Below are 23,792 nucleotides of genomic sequence, written 5' to 3'. Positions count from 1 at the left end.
CTTGAGTGCCTGGCAGATGGTTCATCAAACCACCTTCACAATAATGGTCTATCATTCCAGTCTCAAACAGCGCGCAGAAAAAATTATCACCTATATCTTTCCGAGCAACCTCTCATTTCCCTTATTTTATTACAATGATCGTTTCTCCCTACATAAGTTGGCATCAACAAAATATTTTCGCATTTGGAGGAGAAAGTTGGTGATTGAAATTTTGTAAGAAGCTTCTGTCACAACAAAAAAAAATCTTTTAAATGATGTCCACCCCAAATCCTGTAGTTCGCGATAACACAAATTGTGCTGCTGCTCTTTGAACTTTCTCAACATACTCTGTTAACCCTATCTGGTAAGGATCCCAGACCGCGCAGCAGTACTCCGAAAGAGGACAGGCAGGCGTAGTGTAGGAAGTCCCTTTGGTAGATTTGTGTCTTCCCCACAACATTTTCTCTGTGTTCTTCCCAATTACAGTTGTTCGTAACTGCAATTCCTTGGTATTCAGTTGAATTTACAGCCTTTAGATTTGACTGATTTATCATGTAACAGCAGTTTAACAGATTCCTTTTAGCACTCATGTGGATGAACTCTCACTTTTCATTATTTAGGGCCAGATCCCAATTTTCACACCATACAGATATCTTTTCTAAATTGTATTGCAGGTCGTTTTGATCTTCTGATGACTTCACTAGATGATAAACAACAGCATCATATTCAAACAACCTTAGACAGCTGTTCACACTTTCTCCTAAATCATTTATATAGATAAGGAACAGCAGAGAGCCTATAACACTACCTTGGAGAATGCCAGAAATCACTTCTCTTTTACTACACAACTTTCTGTCAATTATTACAAACTGCGACCTCTCTGAGAGGAAATCACGAATCTAATCACATAACTGAGACGATATTTCATAAGCACACAGTTTCACTAAGAGTCACTTGTGTGTAACAGTATCAAAAGCCTTCTGGGAATATAGAAATATAGAATCAATTTGATATCACTTGTCAATAGCACTCAGCACTTTGTGAGTGTAAAGAGATAGTTGTAGACACATATGAATGATTTTTTTCTAAACCTGTGCTGACTGTGTGTCAATAGACCATTCTCTTCAACATAATTCACAACATTCGAACACAATATATATTCCAAAAATCCCGTTGAATATTGACGTTAATGATATGTAATTGAGTGGATTACTCTTACTACCTTTCATGAATATTGGTGTGACTTGTGCATTAAAACCCAAATGTATGTCTTGTGCACTGGATACAGCCATCTTCCTTAACTTTAAGTGTTCAGTGAACAGTAACTACTAAGTTTCAAATATATACCAACCAGATATTTTACTGCTTATGGCTGCCAGCTTTTCTGTTATAGCAATGTAACACTAAGGCAGGTTAACAGAGCAACAATTACACGGTTAATAAAGTTACACTTCTTAAAAGTGTTCATTTAACTTTCATACATCACTTACATGTCAAATATTTTTACAAAGTTCAAAAATTTACATTATGCTCAGAGCCATTCACAAGCAGTGAACACTGGGATTTCGGTTATTCAATGGATCTTTAAGAAAATAAAAAAATAATGCAAGCAAAACTTCTGTACCTTGACTGTATATGACTCTCTCATAAGAGGGGTGGAGGAGGGGGAACGTGGAGGGAATACTTTCAAACAGGTCTCATGGAGTAATGATGTCACAGAAGTAACGATTAGCACTAAATTTCTAACTTCCACTTTTTGGCTTGTCTCACCGTATAATCTGCTGCCGATAGTGTTATTGGATGTGGTATGGGTGGGGTGGGGGGGGCGGGGGGGGGAGGGGGGAGGGGGGCATGTGGTCAACCCATTCCAGTCCTCCCACCAAGGAAAACCTTTGGTGGACCTGGGAATCAAACCTATGTCACTCTTATGGCAGTCAGCTATGCTAACCCCTCAGCTACAGAGGTAGATAGCTGTTATCCCTAAACAGCAAGGAAATGTGGATGCCACAGTCAAACATCTTAAACCAAATGTCTATTCACTCTGGAAGTCTGCCATGTCAGAAGAAGATAAACCACCAAATATCAACAAAAATTAATTCTTACATACCAACTACACACACACACACACACACACACACACACACACACACACACACACACACAAGATACGCTATTTTCCTCCACTAGAAGTTCCACCATTCTGCACAGAGTGGCATTTCATTTCTGTACAGAAAATAGAACACAACCTTCTCCTTCTCTCTAATACCACTGTCATGTTACAGAGACAGTAAATTATGGAGGCTTTATCAACCACAACATTTATTTTACACTTGAAATTATACAAATTATGAATTATCCTAAATCTGTACAGATAAAAATAAATATACTGGCTTCACCTACAACACTAGAAAGACTACATAAATCATAGAAAACAGCTCCTGTACATGACATCTTCACTCTAATGATTATTATTGTATAAACCCAAAACTAAAGACAAATTTTCCACCAGGACTATGAATGAATACAGCCTCTGAAGTAAATAGCAGTGACCACTTGCCTTACATGCAGTAATGTACAAATTCTTAGTGGTTCTCTCCCCAAAACTTTCCAGTCTAAAGAACCCAAACACACTCTTAGCACAATTTCAGCTCTCAGTGAATGACAAGGTGGGCTACAGAAGGTCAGTTTTGAGCAACTGCCCTCCATTCACAACCATCTTTATTCTTTCCCTGATCCTTTTCTTCGTTTAATTTATGTATCTTATTGATGGACTGTTTCCACATCAATCAAACCTAGTTTCATGAACTTATCTATACAGTTGCAGTGATTTAATGAATTTATTTTCTGTCCCATTGAACTGAAAAACTCTTGTAGCATTTTCAGCAAATTAAAGGGGTCACATAGTGCATACAGAACAAGTGCAGAATGTTCTTCCTGTGGTGTCACCGCCAGACACCACACTTGCTAGGTGGTAGCCTTTAAATCGGCTGCAGTCCGTTAGCATACGTCGGACCCGCGTGTCGCCACTATCAGGATTGCAGACCGAGCGCCGCCACACGGCAGGTCTAGAGAGACTTCCTAGCACTTGTCCCAGTTGTACAACCGACTTTGCTAGCAATGGTTCACTGACAAATTACGCTATCATTTGCCGAGACGATAGTTAGCATAGCTTTCAGCTACGTCATTTGCTACGACCTAGCAAGGCGCCATTATCAGTTGCTGATCTTGTTAATCATGTAACGGCAAGACCGACGGTCACCATTAATGGATTAAAGTTAAGTATTCCACCAACTACGTCCGTTTTACTAAAGTCTAATTTCCTTGTCCTGTTCCAGACCTCACGCCAGCCTGTGTGAGCTATAACGCGTGCCTTTCGGCTTCCTCTTGTAACCTGGTGTTCGCTTTCCTGCCAACCCATAACACTTTCCACAAGGTATTTTGTTTGTTTTACTGTGTGTTACTGAATAAGCAGGAATATGTAAGGTTTTCTCAGTGCACATTTAGGTTCATCTAGAATATGTAAGCTTTTCTCAGAGCATGTTTAGGTTCATTTTTATCACTTGTGCGTTTGTGAGAAATAAGGCCAAATGTATAAATTTTGTGGATCATCTTTGCCCTGCTATATATGCCAATGTCACCTGACTTGAATAGAACAGCAACTATTGAAAACCTACCCCAGTTGCGAAAATAAGCAGGGTGAGTTCCAGCAGCCGAAAGTACTTTCTTTGTGCAAAGCATTTAGCTTACTTGCTTTATTAAATAGTGTCAACAGCAACTGAGGTTTATACCAAATAAATTAACAAAAGATTGAGCTGATCCCTCATGGTATGCAAAATGGGTCAGAACACTAGCAGAAGCAATGAAAAAAGTAAGCCAAATTTAAATGAACACAAAACCCCCAAGATTGGCAATCTTTTACAGGAGCTCAAAATTTAGTACAGACTTCAATGTGAGATGCTTATAACAGTTTCCACAGTGAAACTGTCTCGAAACCTGGCAGAAAATCCAAAAAGACTCTGATCATATGTAAAGTATGCTAGCGGCAAAGCACATTCAAAGCTTTCTTGAATGATAGCAACAGAAACACCACTGATGACAGTGCTTCTAAAGCAGAGTTACTAAATACAGCTGTCTGAAATTTCTTCACCAAAGAGGATGAAATAAATATTCCAGAATTTGAATCAAGAACACCGCCAACATGAGTAACTGAGAAACAGATATCCTCAGAGTAGTGGAGCAACTTAAATCACTTAATTAAAGTAAGTCTTCCGTGTTCAGATTAACTCCCTTCAGAGTATGCTTATGCAAGGACTCCTAGTTAATTATTTATAACTACTTGCTTGGTGAAAGATCTGAACCCAAAGACTGGAAAGTTGTACACGTCACACCAATATTCAAGAGAGGCAAGATTTGTGATTTCCTGTCAGAGGTCACAGCTCATAGTAACTGACTGACAGTCATCGAGTAAAACAGAAGTGATATCTGGTGTTCCCCAAGGTAGTGTTATGGCCCTTCTGCTGCTCCTTATCTATGTAAATGATTTATGAGAATCTGAACAGCCACCGTAGATTGTTTATCGTCTAACAAAATCTTGACAAGATTAAAACCAATTGCAAAACAATGTACATAGGATAGCTGTATGGTGCGAAAACTGGCAACTGACCCTAAATAAAGGAAAGCATGAGTCATCTGCACAAGTGTTAAAAGAAGTCTGTTAAACTTCAGTTACATGGTAAATCAATAACATCTATAAGCCGTAAATTCAACTAAATTCCTAGGAATTACAATTACAAACAACTTACATTAGAAAGAACACAGAAAATGTTGTGGGGAAGGCAAACCAAAGACTGTTTTATTGGCAGAATGCTTAGAAGATGCATAGGGTCTACTAAAGGGATGGCCTACACTACACCTGTCTGTCCTCTTTTGAAGTGCTGATGCGTGGTGTGGGATCCTTACCAGATAGCATTAACAGAGTATATCATGGAAGTTCAAATAACAGCAGCAAATTTTGCATTCTCAAAATACAGGGAAAAAGAGTGTCATGGGCATGATACAGGATTTGTGGTGGATATAATTAAAACAAAGGCGTTTCTCATTGCTGCAGAATCTTCTCACAAAATATCAATCCCCAACTTTCTCCATGAAATGCAAAAATATTTTGTTGATGCCGAGTTACAGAGGGAGAAACAATTATCATAAAAAAAAGGGAAGTCAGAGCTCACATGGAAAGATACAGGTGTTCGTTTTTTCTGTACACCATTTGAGAGTGGAATAATAGAGAACTAGTGTGAAGATTGTACAATAAACCCTCTCCCAGGCACTTAAGTGCAATTTGAGGAGTAGCCATGTTGATGGAGAGGTAAATGTAGATGTGAGTCATTCAGAACCTTTCATCTTACTAGTAAGTTCTATCTGATAGTTAAATACCCACAGGGACTATGCTATTTTTGTGCAGAGGCATGGTAAACTGTACAGAGATACAGGCATGTAGAAATGCTTTCATGGACCATGGACTTTGTGATGGAGTTTATAATAGATACAAACAGTATCCGTGATTGTTGAAAGTGAGATCCAAGCATCACATAAATAACTGTCCCCGCTGATACTTATCAATGCCTGTAAGCAGCTAATGGTCTGGATTTCATTGTAATTTCATTATGATAATTTGGTAGCATGACTTTGTTGAAGAGAAAAAATACGAAGCTTATAGGGCTCATTTAGAAAGTAACCGAAAAAAGTTTGCGACAGTAAATACAGTGGCACGTCCCTCAATATTTATGCACAAATGATGATGTACTAAGATTTATTTTTATTTTCTCTGTCAGGAGCTGCTATTAGCAAGTTACTCTACTATGGCTGTTTCTGTTGCTGTGTATGACCCTCATGTTGACTGTATGATGAATGGTACTTACCTTCTGATAATCATTATGTCAACAGGTGTAAAACTGATGGAGGAGTCCTTAATAATATCCAAAAATGTGTCAAATATTTCACTACCAACTGAGTTTCATTAGTCATTTGCGTTACTGTCTCAGTTAGTGAATCAGAGGACAATCACTTAAGGTACCTGTACTCCTTAACCTAAGTATCAGAGTTTCTAATTTATGTTCATGTTGATAGCTACAATACATACACTGTAGTTCCTATAATATATACACTCAATTCATTTTCACAAGTAATAATCCATGTGTTGTGCACACGCGTACACACACACACACACACACACACACACACACACACACACACACCACTCAGTTTGTGAGTCATCACTAGGAGCCCCAATGTCAGATAGAAACAGCAGCTTTGTCAGGACAGAAGAGACTTGTCAACAATACAGGTTTGCCAGAGGATCTCATCTGAGATGGGGTGTAAACACTATTGGGCAGCTATGAGTCACAGTTCAAGTGCACAACAGTGTAGCAACAATGAAGTTTTATGGACTCTGAAGTCCTCTTCAGCTCTTGTTTTGGCCATTGGCTGAAAGGGTCATGAAGACTACATCTGTTACCAAGTCAGAAGTGCAGCTTTCAATTAACACTATCATGTTCTGCACCTATGTCAGTCACCCAGTTCCAAGCAGAGCTGAAGGCTCATATCAAACTCTTTGTTGATTTTCTGATAGCCTCAGTTGTATATTTTGCGGCCTATGTTACTGCACAAAGAAGAAACCACGAGTGCAGTGGTCTCAGGAAGAAACCAGGTAAGTAGCACAGTACATTTGGAATGTACTCTCATATTTTTTACATTTGGAGAGCCCTTTGTAAAGCCCAGATGCAGTTAAGTGAAGGACATGACAGAGCTAAGAATGGCTCACTTGCTCGCCATTGACGCATACGTGCCCTGAAATGTCAGAGAAAATAAATGTAAACCTTAACTAAAGGTGAAGCTCTCATCAACATAGAGGTTGTTCTCATGACTGCAGTGTTCTACTAAGCATGGTTCTACCGGGTGTGGTATATCGCAACCTTCCTCCCACCTCTTCACTGACTAAAATTTAACAGACACTACAAACTATTGTGAAACTTTGCATTTTTTACACACACAAATCATTGCCAGCAATGAAAGAAATGCTGGGCAAAATTTCCCCTAGGTAGTATTATAGGCCCTCTGCTGTTCTTTATCTATATAAATGATTTAGGTGATAATGTTTGCAGATATTGCTGATGTTTATCCATGGTGCAAACATTGGCAATTGACTCTAAATAATGGAAAGTTTGAGGTCATCCACATGAAGCCTAAATGGAATCCATTTAACTTTGGTTACACAATAAGCCATAAATTCAACTAAATACTTAGGAATTACAATTACGAACAACTTAAATTGGAAAGAACACATTGAAAATGTGGGTAGGACAAACTAGAGACACTGTTTCAGTGGCAGAACACTCGAAGGTGCATCAGATCTGCTAAAGAGACTGCCTAAACTACACTTGTCTGTCCTCTTTTTGAGTACTGCTTCACAGTGTGGGATCCTTACTAGATAGGATTAACAGAGTACAGCAAGAAAGTTCAAAAAAGGGCAGCATTTTTATATTATCGGGATAATGGGGAAAGAGTGTCATAGACATGATACAGGATTTTGGATGGACATCATTAAAACAAAGGCGTTTCTCACTGCAGCAGGATCTTCTGAAGAAATTTCAATCACCAACTTCCTCCTTTGAATGCGAAAATATTTTGTTGACATTGACCTACATGCACAGAAATCATCATCATCATCAAAACGAGATAAATCAGAGCTCACACAGAAAGAAGCCATATAGACTTGGATTTGTAGCCTCACACTTGACACTGAGCCACAAACTGCAGAATTCAAAATAAGATTCAGAGTTACTCTAATCAAACCACAATAGCACTGTGCTAAGAAAATTAAAACAAGAAACTAGAGATAAATAGGGGCAAAATCTCAAATTCCATATGGAATACACAACAGATGAAAATGCTGAACACAGAGGAGGCTACAGAGCCTAAAGGAGTAGCCAACAGATTCAATAAAAAAATTTGGGGTAAAACTGGCCACACATTGGCAACATCATTATTAGTTACCAAAACAATGGTCTGTTGCATGTGATTATAAAGAGGCAAAGTCCACGCTAATTTGTAAGAAGTCACAGGAAACACCTACAGAAGTACAGACCTGTCTAGCAGATGTTAAAACCTTGTAGCATGATTCTGTGCTGCTACATGATGGTTCTTTTTTTAAAGAAAAAAGTTTCTCTGCAAGAATAAAAATATATTCAAAGACCACTGCTCATGTAAAACTGACCGCTCTGTTCACAGTTTTGGGACTACTATACATATGCATATTGTTCTCTACAGTAAAAACACTGCAATAAACTCCACAACCCTCTTATTATTACATAATGAAAAAGAGCAACACTCTACAGTATCTATTTACTGCACTATACATAGATTACATATGTACAGTACAGTAAAAACTGAAGGTATCCTATACACTAGTAAAAAATCACTTAGGAAAAAAGTCAGTTAAAGATCTTTTGTGTACAAGGTAAAATTCTAGACTAAGCTGTAGTGTTCCACCATTTCTTGGTCTACAAAATGTCCATAGGTGTTGCAGTTGATTTCTGCTCAATGTACTGAACGACCATAACAAAAGCATACTTGGCATCAATGTGTGAAGTCCAGGTAGGGGGTCTGTCTTCACCGGCCAAGACCCTCACAATTTCTTCACCATTTTCTTGCAAAACAGCAGCAATAATACAATCGTCATGGATCTCTTCACTCATTTCACAGTCTTTGTCACACTAGAAAATCCACTCCTCACTTCACTAGCACGGGCATTTGGTGGTACAGTATGTAGATCTTTAATGACATCCTGCGTGACGTCATTTTGCTCCCCTTCAAACTGGTCAGATTCGGTCGTAACTTCCACCTGAAGCTTATGGTAAGATTTTTGCAGCATGTCAGATTTTAGTTCCTTCCATGAATCAGCAACTGCATAGGTAGCATCTCTGACATTGAGGGATTTCACAGCTTCAAGTACATCACAACCTCCTTGATATTTTTCTAAAATCGAGCTGACGTACTTTCTGCGATACTGCCTCTTTAACCATTACTCCCAGCTCCATTGGTTTGGTATGTTATGTGACATTTGGTGGAAGGAAGATAGTGTTTTTGTCCCCTTTCACGAGATCCTCAGATGGATCTGATGAGGCATTATCAAACAGCAACAGAGCACAAACAGAGAACTTTTGTTTCAAGTCTTTTACAACAGAAGGAACAAACTTCTCAAATAAAGATTTGAAAAGATTCCAGCCCATACAAGCAGATTTTTGATTGCAGTAATAAACTTGAAAGGAAGATAAGTTGGTCCTGTTCTTGAATGCCGTAAGCTTCTTACATATGCTAATAACAAACGGGAAGCTTGTGTGAATTATCAGCACTGCTGCAAGGAGCAACAATTAGCCTACCCTTTTTATGTTTCATTCCTCTCTCAGTTTCATTTGATGCAGCAAATATTTTATAGTTCAGGTCTGGCTCGTCTACGTTATAGACTAGGCAATCTAACACTTCACTTTCTTCAGAAGTTTCTTGGAACTTCATACAAAACTCCTTAGCCACCTCAGTATCAGCAGATAGTTTTCCACCAGAAATTGAAACACACCAAATGCCATCATGTGTTTTCCAGCAATAAATCCAGCCTTCACTAGCTGCCAATTCGCTTCTGGATTCTAGTCCCCCCCTCCCCCCCAAAGCTATTGCCTTTTCTTTTATAATGAGCCCAGATATCAGGATCCTTTCCTTCTTCCTTTCTTTGTGGAACCACATCCACAATGCATTATCAAGCAGTTCAAATTTAGGCTTTTTAATGTTCTGCAATTCTTAAGAGCATTTTCATTTTCACCATCTACTGTCACTGTACATGATTCAAAGTCTGTCCGAATTCTTCTCTACTCTTTAGTTATCATGAAGCCTCTGAGGAGTTCCTTTGCAATTTTTTCGAGTGATTCCCCATTGTCCAGTTTTCGTAGTACTGCTAACTTTTCATTTGATGAAAGAGTAACGTGTTTATGATTCACTTCTGACATTTTGAACACACGCGCGCGCACACACACACACACACACACACACACACACACACACACACACACACACACACACACACACACACACACCCCTGTACAGTACACACAATCACAAATATATACAGTACTGTAACAAATACAGAAGAACTATGCCGTACAACCAATAAACAGTAAGCACTAAAAACTTCACAGTGCAGTACTGTACAAAAAACACGATGATAAAAGCAATATGAGATGACGGAGCACTAAAAATGGGCGTGCAATAACAATAATTACCTGTAAACAACAATGGCATGATGATTAGTGAGTCACCACCACAAGTTGGGGCAAGTTTGGCTCAATCATGGTCAGGTCAACCAGAGTGGCAGACTAGCAGAGGGTGGACAAGAGGGGTTCTACTGCAGCATAAAGCCTAAAAATGTTGTATTTTGCCTCCTTTCTCTCATTTCCCATAGGCGACTTATTCTATTACTGAGTGTGTGTCATCTTTATACTGCCTTATGTGAGCAAACACACATTGGTTATCTGTGTCATTACGTTCATCTCAGATGATCCATAAAGTAATAGCACTTAATTCCATATAGTCACAGAGTCCAGAATTACTTCTTGAGTCACACCACCCTCCAATTCCTATTTTACTTTTACAGTCAATGGGTAAGCCTGGGCTTTAGTAACTGTAAAACAAACTGTAATGAGTGCATTTAAAAAACCATGATCTCCAAATATTACACAGATGTAGCATCTATTAAGTTTCACTATGGAACTTAATAAGAATTAATTACGATTTCTACTGTGTTCTTTTCTGGGAAGACATTCTTGTTGACAGTGTTATTAAGGTTTATTTCAATATGAGTGAACAAAAAAAAATCATATAAACCACAAATAACAACATTTGAAAATTGATTACAAGCCTGCATTTGATCCAGTCCCTATGTTATTATTTTCAGTAACTTTACATGTAAATAAATTAAGTGTAGTCAAATCAAAGGTTACAGCTAGAATTTTAAGTATTAAAACTAACATTGTTCATATGAAAGAAAGGAAAAAATTGTTTTTATTTAGCTAAGAAGAAAAAAAGCCTATTGCAGAGTCAGCAAAACAGGTGGGTTTGGCATGGTTGCTTTGCACATCCATCACAACAAATGACATAACATGAGTTTGTACCACATATCTATGGTAACGCCTCATCAGTATTGTCACAGCACTGTGAGCAACTATTGTTGTTGTCTGCAGCCATTTTTACTTCACAACTGAAAGCTGGCAACAGCAGCAGGAGCACAACTTTAATGAAGGCAGAAGTGACACATTTACAGGAAACGCTCAACCCAAAGAGAATTTCTTATTGAATACCAAAAGTGGTCCTGATTTAAAAATAAATAAATGTTTACAATTTGAAAAAACAAACAATAACTGAGATCCGCACTAACTTGAAACTGTTTAACTCACCAGAAGTCTGGCGATATTAAGGTAGCAATGTATTCCAGGTACCAGTACCATGTAACAGGTTTTACATGTGTGTGAAATACGGTGTCTTTATAATTCCGTGCCTCCACAGCTGAATAACACAAATGTTAGTGAGTACCACGACAGCTGCATTTCATCTATGTTTATTTTGTTGCAAATAAAGATCTTCAGGTGACACTTCAAAATCTGCTAACAGTCTTCGTAATTAAGGTTGGTTGGTTTAAAAGAGGGTTTAAGAGGGTGAGAATATAACAAGTGAGACTGACAACACAAAACAGAGAGAAAGGAAAAACCACAAGAATGATGGGAGGGTAACAAACACTTAAATGGACAAAAGGAGAGAAGAAAACCACAGAAACACAAGTAACAGGTAGAAGAGATTAAAACAACGAAACAGATTACCATAGCTGGCTGGCCATGAGAATAAAAAGGAGAAGCCAGCCACTCTGCTACACAATAAAACCTCCACCCTAAACGCACTAGGGTGAAGGACACGGAGGGGGGGGGGGGGGGGGGGGGGGGGCAAAAGGACATGCACTAAAACTTAGATAAAATGATAAAACCCACCCTCACGAATAAATTGTAAAACTAAATCAGCTGATGATACGTTTTCAGATTAAATTAGCAACGAGTCCGGTAACCAAAGATTTCATCAGAGGACAGTCAAAGTTGGACAGTGCACCAGAATATGGGCCACTGTCAACCAGGTGCCACACTGACACTAAGGCAGGTCTTCACGGCACAGGAGGTAGCTGTGGGTTGCTCAAGGGTGGCCAATGCGGAGCCGGCAGAGAACCACATAGTCCCTGCAAGGGGTCCGCATGGAGGACTGCCACACATTCGTAGTCTCATTAATGGCATGTAGTTTGTTGTGCCTACCGAGACTATGCATTCCGTATCCCAAAGCCAAAAAACCTGGTGGCGTAAAAACAAATGCAGGTCAGTTATTGGAATGCCAATCTCCATAGCCTGTTTGGTCAGCCTGTCAGCAACTTCACTGTCTGAGATTCCGACATGTCTTGGGGTCCTCACGAACACCACTGAACCACCAGACTGGTCCAGGGCATAGATGGACTCTTGGATGATCACTATCAAAGGATGAAGAGGGTAGCACTGGTCAATAGCTTGTAGGATGCTCAAGGAGTCAGTACATAGAAGAAACGACTCCCCAGGGCATGAACGGATGTGATTAAGAGCACGAGATATAGCCACCAGCTATGCAGTGAAAACACTGGAGCCATAAGGCAAGGAATGTTATTCAATATGACCGCCATGGACATACGCAAAGCCAATGTGACCATCAGCCATCGAGCCGTAGGTGCGAACCACTTCATGCCCTCGGTACATGTCAAGAATTGAGAGGAAGTGACGGTGGAGAGCCCCGGGGTGAATGGAGTCCTTTGAGCCATGTTAAAGATCCAGGGGAAGCCGCGGCCTAGGTGTACATCATCATGGAGGCTTATGCGAATGGACCTCAAGTATAGGTGGTAAAGGCAAGGACTCCAGTTCAGACAGAAGGGATTGAATGTGAACAGCAATTGTAAGCCTTGACCTGGACCGCCAATGTGGGAGATGAACTGCCGAGGGTGGGAAAACAAGACTGTAATTCGGATGCACAGGAGAATTACAAACATGTGCAACGTAACTGGTGAGCAGTTGTGCATGCCTGACCTGTCAGGCCACTGGTCACCGGACTCGTCCTAAAAGCTCCCGTCGCTAGTTGGACGCCACAGTGGTGCACTGGGCCCAGTAAACGCAATGCTGAGGGTGCTCCCCAACCTTAAACCAGACTCACATAGTCAAGGCAGGATTGAACAAAGGCTCCGTAGAGCTGCAGCAGCATAGAGCAATCTGTACCCCAGTTGGTGTTGCTCAAGCAGCAGATGGCATTGAGGTTATGCCTGGAGTGCCACGTAAGTTGATGCAGATGAGGAAGCCAAGTTAATCAGGGCATCAAAAACCAGTCCTAAAAATCAATGTGTCTCCACTACAATGAGGGGATCATCAGTACAGTAAAGTTCTGGTTCCAGACGAACAGTACGATGCCGACAAGTGCATAACACACGACTTTGCAGCCAAACTCTGGAAGCTGTGGGCTAGAGCCCATGACTGCGCCTTGTGGATGGCTCCCTGTATTATTTTTTTTTTTTTTTTTTTTTTTTTTTTTTTTTTTTTTTTGTTATGGTTTTAGTTTGCAAAACTGCCCATTCTGTAGCTTAGGGAAGGGTAAAAAAAAAGCTAGTAGGGAATCAGCAGCAACAGGAGCAAAATTCAGAAAATGGGGAAACTAAAGAACAGAAGGAAAGCTTAGAAAACCACTATAGAAGAGGAGGGGGGGGGGGGGGGTGTTTTCCCCAAGAAGATCCTCAACTGACCGACATCATCTCACTGACACTGATAAACTCGAGTATGCAATTGGCTGAGCGCGTGTCATCTGCTAAAATGGAAGATCTATCAGGCGACAGCTGTAAATGGGCGTGTAGTGGAGTAACATAGGGGCACTGAAGTAAAAGGTGTCTCACCGTCCACAGCTGAGAGCAGTGGGGACAAAACGGGGGAGGATTGCCACTTAAAAGATGTCGATGGCTAAAAAGACAGTGCCCTATCCGGAGTCTAGTTAAAATTACTTATTCCTGACGACGAGTTCGGGAGGAAGAGGTCCAAGCACTGGGAAGACCTTTCACATCCTGCAATTTATTATTGGGAAGTGTAGACCAATGAGCGTGCCATAAAAGAGAGCAACACGACGACAGAAAACACTCTGTAGATCGGCAAAGAGAACCATCCGAACAGCAGGATGAGGAAGAGAGACTGCAGGCTTGGCCACTATATCGGCCACCTCGTTTCCACAGATACCAACATGTCCTGGGTTCCAGAGTAATACCATAGAGACGCCCCCTGCGGAGCAAGTGCAGGCAGTCCTGAATCCGGTGGACCAGAGGGTGGACAGGGTAAAGTGCTTTGACACTGAGGAGAGAGCTGAGCGAATATGAGCGTATAATATAATGTATCCGCTGATGGCAACGGATGTATTGGACAGCCTGGAGAACAGCATAAAGCTCCACAGTAAAAACCGAACACTGGTCGGGAAGCCAAAATCTATTAGGGGTGTCGCCAACAATATAGGCACTCCCAGTGTAAATAAATGCGGCATCCTTCATCGTGCACATAGAGCAGCAGATGCCCAACGATAAAACAAGAGAAGGGGTATCATCCTTGGGAAGCTGACAAAGGTCATGGAGCAGGCAGGTCCGGAGGCAGAGCCAAGGCGGTGCTGTATGCCCAGTTGTCAAGAAAGTTGTAGGAATGTGGAAGGAAAGAGATCTCAGCAGTTGACGGAAGTGGACTCCTGTTGGTAGTAGAGAGGAAGGGCGTCTTGCATAGCCCAAATCCACAGAGGCATCGAAAAAAAGGTCATGGGCCGGATTAGCAGGCATGGAAGACAGACGGCTAGCATAACGACTCAGAAGGACAGCTCGCCAACTGGACAGCGGAGGTTCAGCAGTCTCAGCATAAAGGTTTTCCACAGCGATGATTTAGAAAGCTCCAGATGCTAAATGCAATCCGCGGTGGTGGACAGAGTCGAGATGCCGAAGAATAGACGGACGAGCAGAGGAGTAAACTATGCTTTCACAGTCCAATTTCGAGTGCACTAAGGCGCAATATAGGCAGAGAAAGACCACTCGGTCCGCTCCTCAGGAGGTACCATTCAGAACACAGTGTTCATGGATCACAGACAGCGAGCTGAAAGATAGAAAACGTGGGAGGACAGGCACCGTTTTTTGTCAAGCACAAGTCCCAAGAATTTAGCGACGTCTGCGAACGGAAGGTCAACAGGGCCTAGATGTAGGGAAGGTGGAAGAAATCCCGTGCGACGCCAAAAATTTACACAAGCGGTATTACTGGGGGAAAAGCGGTAGCCAGTTTTAATGGTCCAAGAGTGGAGACTATTGAGACATCCTTGAAGACGTTGTTCAAGAAGGCTGGTCCATTGAGAGCTGTAGTAGAGCGTAAAACTGTACACTAAGAGGGAGCCCAAGACATCGGAAAGGAGACAATCTATAATTGTCAACACTTAGCACAGAGCCATGGGGCACCCCATTTTCTTGGGAGAAAGTAAAGGTGAGAGTAGTGCTCACCAGCACTTTAAATGTGCACTCTGTCATAAATTCACGAATAGACAGGGGTAGCCGACTGTGAAAGCCCCAAGAGAACAGTACGTGGAGGATGCCTGTCCTCCAACAGGTATCGTACGCTCTCTCCAGATCAAAAAATATTGCTACCACTTGGCATTTCCTGAGAAAATTGTTCATGATATAAGTGGAGTGAGCAACAAGATGGTCAACTGCATCCAAACTGATCTTCCCTGAGGTCGGCTTCTACCAGTTTTTCCATTTGTCTGTAAAGAATTCCCGTTAGTATTTTGCAGCTGTGACTTATTAAACTGATAGTTCAGTGATTTTCACACCTGTCAACACCTGCTTTCTTTGGGATTGGCATTATTATATTCTTCTTGAAGTCTGAGGGAGTTTCGACTGTCTCATACATCTTGCTCACCAGATGGTAGATTTTGTCAGGACTGGCTTTCCCAAGGTTGTCAGTAGTTCTAACTGAATGTTGTCTACTCCCGGGGCCTTGTTTCGAATTAGGTCTTTCGGTATCATATCTCCGATTTCATCTTCATCTACATCCTCTTCCATTTCCATAATATTGTCCTAAAGTACATCGCCCTTGTATAGACCCTCTATATACTCCTTCCACCTTTCTGCTTTCCCTTCTTTGCTTAGAACTGGGTTTCCATCTGAGCTCTTAATATTCATACAAGTGGTTCTCTTTTCTCCAAAAGTCTCTTTAATTTTCCTGTAGGCACTATCTTACCCCTAGTGAGATAACCCTCTACATCCTTACATTTGTCCTCTAGCCATCCCTGCTTAGCCATTTTGCACTTCCTGTCAATCTCATTTTTGAGACGTTTGTATTCCTTTTTGCCTGCTTCATTTACTGCGTTTTCATGTTTTCTCCTTTCATCAATTAAATTCAATATCTCTTCTGGTACACAAGGATTTCTACTAGCCCTCATCTTTTTACCTACTTGATCCTCTGCAGCCTTCACTATTTCATCCCTCAGAGCTACCCATTCTTCTCCTACTACATTTCTTTCCCCCATTCCTGTCAATTGTTCCCTTATGCTCTCCCTGAAACTCTCTACAACCTCTGGTTTAGCCAGTTTATCCTGGTCCCATCTCCTTAAATTCCCACCTTTTTGCAGTTTCTTCAGTTTTAATCTACAGTTCATAACCAATAGGTTGTGGTCTGAGTCCACAGCTGCCCCTGGAAATGTCTTACTATTTAAAATCTGGTTCCTAAATCTCTGTCTTACCATTATGTAATCTATCTGAAACCTTCGAGCATCTCCAGGCCTCTTCCATGTATACAACCTTCTGTTATGATTCTTGAACCAAGTGTTAGCAATGATGAAGTTATGATCTGTGCAAAATTCTACCAGGCAGCTTCCTCTTTCATTTCTTAACCCCAATCCATATTCACCTACTACGTTTCCTTCTCTTCCTTTCCCTACTATCGAATTCCAGTCACCCGTGACTATTACATTTTCGTCTCCCTTCACTATCTGAATAATTTCTTTTATCTCATCATACATTTCATCAATTTCTTCATCATCTGCAGAGCTAGTTGGCATATAAATGTGTACTACTGTCGTAGGCGTGGGCTTTGTGTCTATCTTGGGCACAATAATGCGTTCACTATGCTGTTTGTAGCAGCTTACCTGCACTCCCATTTTTTAAATTCATTATTAAACCTCCTCCTCCATTACCCCTAGTTGATTTTGTATTTATAACCCTGTATTCACCTGACCAAAAGTCTTGTTCCTCCTACCATCGAACTTCACTAATTCCCACTATATCTAACTTTAACCTATCCATTTCCCATTTCAAATTTTCTAACCTACCTGCCTGATTAAGGGATCTGACATTCCACACTCCGATCCGTAGAACGCCAGTTTCCTTTCTCCTGATAAAGACGTCCTCTCGAGTAGTCCCCGCCCGGAGATTCGAATGGGGGACTATGCCATTATCTTTTAACCATACAGTAAAGCTGCATACATATATCAAATTGCATAACTATTAATTGATGTCACTTAATGATTTCCCTCTGAAAGTGAACTTAATTGCTGTCAGTCGTTACTGAAGCCTCGTTTACATATTCGAAGCCAATGCAGAATGTAAATATTATTATGAAACATATTTCTCAGACTGATGAACACAATAAGTGTGTCTTCACACTCATTTCTGAAATAATTATTTTAAATCAAATACATAGAAATCTAAATTCATGGTGCACACAGTGTAAAAAGATGTAATGTTTTTCATTTTCATATTTAGTGACATTGCTAATATTCATGAGAAAATGAACTTTAGTATTATGTAGGTCAATAAAGTTGACATTTAAAAAGAGATATATCAGATCAGAATAAACTCACTAAGCCAAATATACCATCAAAGAATTAGTTGGTACACTACCTCCACTGTATGAGAGCTTCCACACCAGCAATGACATAAAATAGTGTTGTAACATGAAATATTTAACATGAACATACACTTCAGTTTTAGAAAACTGAGACTGAATTACTCACTCATACAGCAAAAAATATGAATTATGTTTACTCACACACCATACTGCACACAGAAATTAATGAAATACAAGGAAGCCACTCACCATAGGGTCCGGCTCAGAAGGTACCTCATCTGTTATCTCTTGTTTTATCCAGTTAGTATTCATGTCATCCATGGCTGCCACTGTACACGTCTGAAAAACAGACAATCAGATAAAAACATCTGTACTCAATTTCCATTGTTACTATGAGGTATAGCTCAAAGCCAATATTTTCCGTCTCTTATGGACCGCAGCAAACAACAAACTATACAAGAAATACATATGACCCTGGCTAAGAAACAAGCATCCAACGACATGACCTAATTTTTTACAGATAGTCAGAACACAATCTCAAAATCATGTAGAACGCAAATAAATGAATACTGAAATATTTTCACAGTTGTGAATACCAACAACCATCAGCTGTTTAAGGGAATGATGACAATGAAAATCTGTGCTGCACCAAAATTTGAATCTGGATTTCCCGCTTTCCACAAGTGGTTACCTTAGCCACTTTGGCTATCCATCCATGACTCACAGCCATACTCAAACTTATGTACGTCATCGTTCCTGTGCCACAACCTGTATTCATACACACATTACATAATTCCCACACAGGGGAGGACTTTTAATTTGATGTACTGCCCAGTATTAGTGAATAAATATGATATTTCAGTTTCTGTGCTGTTAAGAGAAACGACGCAATGTTCCTTCGGACGTGCATGCATGTCTGCAGGAATAAGTGCTGCGGCAACTACAGCCATTGCATCGTCATTCTTAACAATACAGGCACTGCAATATTGTATTATAAATGTATACTGATTGCTACAGTTCCTTTGGAGCACCGGCTTAAGGTATAATGCACTATGGGGCACTGGCTTAGGGTACATCGCACTATTTTGTGAACTATGGGAGAGTGATTTATCTGGATGAAACCTACATTTGGCATTATGATCAAGTAAAGAAACTAATATAGTACAGTGAATTTACTAAGTAAAACCATAATGTACACTAGTTGACCAAATTTTGCAGACGAAGAAAGGAAGGTTAAATTGGAGCTTGCAGTTATCTGTTACATCAAAGTTTGTGGAATGATTCTGAGTCTATCCTGATGTACAATACAATGTAAGTGTGCATTACAGAAACATCCGATTCCACCCCCCTGGCTCGACCCATGACGTCATCAAGGTGAGAACATCCCCTAGTTCCACCGTATACAATAGGGTGACCATAATGTCATTGCCTACAAATGTGAATAAAAATACAAACGTCACCAGAAAATTTCATTCTAGCAATAAAATGAAACTAACGGCACAACCGTAGGAAGTAGGCACTAAATTTACGAGGACACGAAAAACAACATCACAAACTAAATATCACATCCTATGTAAAAACAAAAAATTCTCAGCGTACAACGTAACGTTACAAACACGAAAATCACATGAAACGTACACTTATATTGAACTACAGAGTTCAAAACGAAGCCCCCGGTATGAGGAAACTAAAACGCGCAACTCCAAAACGTTGTATTGCTAATGCCCTTCACCTACATAGCTCAAACGAAGCCAATGATATCAAAACCACGCAGACAAATTGAAAACCTGAAATGCCCTGCTTACTTGACCAATTAAAATAGAAACAAGAACTATAGGCCTACACCAAAACAAACAAACCATATATAAGGCATTAAAATGCAAATAAAAACAAAACATTACTCAGCAACCACAGCCACCAACGAATACAACGAGGTGCCCCCTCATGCCCCCAACACACAATTAACAAAAACCTCCAAACGACCACAACCTCTCAACCCCCCCCCCCCCTCCCCTCTTAACCAACCAAACCACCGAATATTAGTCCTAATCACAACACCCACAAGGAAATAGAACAAACAAAAACTAATACCATTCACACATAAAAAAATGGAAAGATGAACGCTAACCAACATAATACTTGACTAAAACAATCTTCCTGATACCTAAAACAAGGTCCTCCATTGAATAGATCTCAAAATATTGTTGTGGCGTCAGAGTCACATACACAGGTCACTGATCCAAGGAGACAGGACTCTTAGTTAACTTCATATTCTCGTTACACACCACACCCCACATAGTAGGCAATCACACTGAACCGCTGCATAAACCTTACCACTGTCATATCGTTACCCTGTAGAACCGCATAGCATAACTTACATTTTTTCTGTCGTATCCATGCCAACAAAAAACAAGAAAACACTAACACATGTCAGTCCATAGCAAACAACATGAGCACATAATCCCCCGAAACAATAGATCAACTCACTGGCGACTGCAATACGTTCTTCCAGCAAATCCACATAATTGTTATACAAATTCACATCACCGAATGCCACACATAAATCATCTTCCGACATGAACACCCACAAGCGCGCGCCACCAAATGCAACAATACGCCAACTATGTACAGACATGACCCGACTCACAAACCCGAGGCCCAGGAGAAGGACTTCACACAACATAACACGCTTACAGCGAGGGTCAAACCAAACGGTTTGACTCCAAAGCTTTCCTTGACTATCAAAGCGTTTTATAATCCTTTCATTATTAACAACTGGTGACAACGGAATAGAATCTATAATTATAATCATACCACTCTATGCTGCACTTTGAATTCTTAAACGATTCACTGAACGAACTAGACGAATAATAAATACACACTGAAAACCAACAGAATGAATGGATTACACAGCACTTTCTTTCATCCCAATGTAACGAATTTCTGAAATGATTAGTAATAGCTATGGGCCCCTGTATCAAGAGAAATGACAATCAAACTGCTCACTTTGTAATCTGAAAGAGGTATACATCAGATCATAGAAAAATTCTCTTTTGTTTATATTTACATGCGGTGCGCACGTCAACACAACCATTCTAATATTTTCAATGGGGAAACTTTACAGTGGCCCTTTCCGCCTGTCACCAAATATTTAACACCGACTTTCACGTGGATCACAGCACAGAGAAACTGTTCCAGTAACTTCACATACCACATCACACTATCAGCCGCTTCTTTTACGAAGTTACGAGAGACAGACATAGCGATTTTATCGTACAGTGCGAAAATAGCAAGCATTTGACACGACACTACACATACGTGAAAACGTGCCTTTATCATGACTGTCAACAGTAGACGAAAAAGGCTTTTTTATTAAGTATTCCACTCCCTTACTCAATTCGAAAAATTGCATACTCAATGAAAGTAACCCAATTGTTTAGTTGTAATAAACAGTTATGTATGAAATTCATAACACCGTCCAAAGCCACAACCAAATACACCGAAAGTGATCTTGTCACAGAAAACTAAATACCAAATAAAGTTATGTTCAAATGTGTCCAACAACTGTAATAAACAAATACAATTGGGTAACGAAGTCATTACACCATGACAAGACATTCGCGAACTGCTTCAGGTATTAAATTAGTTCCAAAATAAATTGTTGTCTTTCCTTCGTTCATGTCTCTAATCCTTAGACACTTGTCTATTACCTGAAGAACGTAATGTACCACTTTTCGCAAAAACAAAAATTCGCAGTAACTTCGCAATACGCTACTCTCTTGTGCACTAAGATAATAAATGCGGAAGAACAAACTAACGCTATTGATCTGCCAGAACAGGCGTCTAAAGCTAGCGAAATGAGGGATGCTCAACTACCGGACCTACCGACAGATGGCTCTACCAGCTGATTACTGTCGTCTGTATTGCCCGCCATATTTGAATTTGCCAAGAAGTTTCTCTCGGTCTGTACGGTGTATAAGGAATTAAGGATTATCGAAATGGTGATTTCTTGTTCCGCTTTCAATTGTACGAAGCGATGGAGTAAGGAAAGTGACTTACCATTTCACAGGTAATAGGACTACCGATACAATACGAAAACAATACAGACTTAGTGCGTTTGCTAATTCGATGTTTTTGAACAGGTTTCCTCTAAAGCACCCAGAGCTGCTAAAGAAGTGGATTACTTCCGTGAAGCGGAAAGATTTTAAACCTACGTCTTGCAGTTTTCTTTGCGGAAACCTTTTCCGGCAAGATGATTACGTAGTGAGCCCTGGGACGTGGAAGAAACGTCTCAGACCCGAAGCAGTGCCATCAATTTTTGACTTTCCGACACATTTGATGCCACCAAATAAACAGCCACGACGACATGTTAGGATTTTGAGTGACAACGATGCTTCTCCATGTGAGGTAGCTAATTAATTTCCTTGCTATGTGCGTGGTTTTGACTTTTGTGAATTTATTTCGTACGGACACAAATGGGCTACATAGGTCTAAGCAATGTTGTAATAGTTCCATATTTTTGTTTTTAGCGTTCTGTCCTGGAATCCGTGCTTGATTTGCCCTCTGCAGAAGCTACTGATTGCGTGGAGAATGTTGTCAGTGAGAATTCTTCCGTGGAAAGCATGTCCCATTTATCCAATGCAGAAGCTGCGAATTGTGTCGAAATCGTTAGTATAATGATGTTTTCACACCCACAAAGTTTTCTTATAATATTTTTTCATCAAGCCTTGAGTTATTTCAATCACATATAACGAAATTATTTCTTTATTTCAGAGTGCAGTTGGTTCTCAAGTAATTGATTGTGGTATACAGTCGAAAGTAGAAATGGAAGACAAGGCGACCAAAACTTGCAATTTTTTCTCAGACATTGTGCACGAATTAAAACGTAAACTGAAGTGTGTCCGTGAAAAACTTCGAAGAAGAGAGAAGAAAGTGTTTTCCTTGGATGACATCATAAGTTCATTGAAGGAGAAGGGGCATCTTCCTGAGAAGTTACATAACTTCCTCAATCATCAGAAAGGAACACAAGTGGAATTAGTGTGCAATTTAGTGGACAACTCTCTCTCCTCAAAGGGTAATAGATACACAACAAATGTGAATATGTTTGCGATGACTGTGTACTTTTATTCACCAGCAGCATATGAATACCTGCAAAAATTAATGCCTCTGACCCATAAATCATTGATTTCCAAATGGGTGGCAAGTGTCGGCTGTGAAACTGGCTTCTTAAAAGATGTTTTTAAGTACGTTGATTCGAACCCAATCGTAAGGGACCAGTTCAGCGATTCATGTCTAATTGTAGACAGTGTGGCACTTAGGAAGCAAGTAGTTTGGGACCAAGGAACTAAGCAATACACAGGTTTTTTAGAGTTTGGTGGGGAAGTGCCTCAGTCAAAAGAAGTAATAGAGCCATCTGAGGCTCTGGTTTTCATGCTTGTCTCTATTAAAGGCAAATTTATATGCCTGATTGCATATTTCTTTATCAACGGTGTACAGGCAAATAATCAAGCCACACTGATGAAATCCGCTTTAGAGAGGCTGCATAGTTCTGGCATTAGGGTTTGGTGTGTTACATGTGATGGCTGCAAGGTAAATATAAGCACTTTACGTACACTTGGCTGTACTTTAAATTTTTCCAAGGGTGATTTTAAGAGCTACAATGTTTATTGTATGTTGGACATGTCATATGATGAAGTTTGCCAGAAATGCTCTAGCAGAAGTATCTGCTATTGAGTCTCCAACTGGCATTATTAGATGGCATTTCATTGAGCAATTGAACAAGGTACAACAAGAAGAAGATATGACATTTGCCAA

The 23,792-nt window shown here is 40.2% G+C and overlaps 1 protein-coding gene across 9 annotated transcripts in view; it reads right to left on the bottom strand.

Moving 5' to 3' along the window:
* The window catches only part of LOC126426733 (zinc finger protein 430-like), a 495,002-nt gene extending 473,062 nt beyond the window's left edge, over positions 1-21,940 (bottom strand). For 2 of the 9 annotated variants that reach the window (XR_007576404.1, XM_050088697.1), the window contains exons 1-2: positions 21,689-21,932; positions 18,228-18,317 (exon numbers count right to left, since the gene is read on the bottom strand). Coding sequence is in view for 8 of the 9 variants with exons in the window: in XM_050088697.1 (XP_049944654.1) it covers positions 18,228-18,299 (72 nt within the window). In the remaining variant the exon portion in view is untranslated. Of the gene's footprint in view, positions 1-18,227; positions 18,318-21,688 lie in introns of all 9 variants that reach the window. The other 7 variants (XM_050088699.1, XM_050088698.1, XM_050088700.1 and 4 more) reach the window with 7 other exon arrangements.
* Between the last annotated feature and the right edge of the window lie 1,852 nt (positions 21,941-23,792).

Source organism: Schistocerca serialis, chromosome 11 (genome assembly GCF_023864345.2).
Source record: "Schistocerca serialis cubense isolate TAMUIC-IGC-003099 chromosome 11, iqSchSeri2.2, whole genome shotgun sequence".
In the NCBI taxonomy this organism is placed as follows: Eukaryota; Metazoa; Arthropoda; class Insecta; order Orthoptera; family Acrididae; genus Schistocerca; species Schistocerca serialis.
The sequence above is the reverse complement of the archived record's forward strand: the minus strand, read 5'-3'. Positions and strand labels throughout refer to the sequence as shown.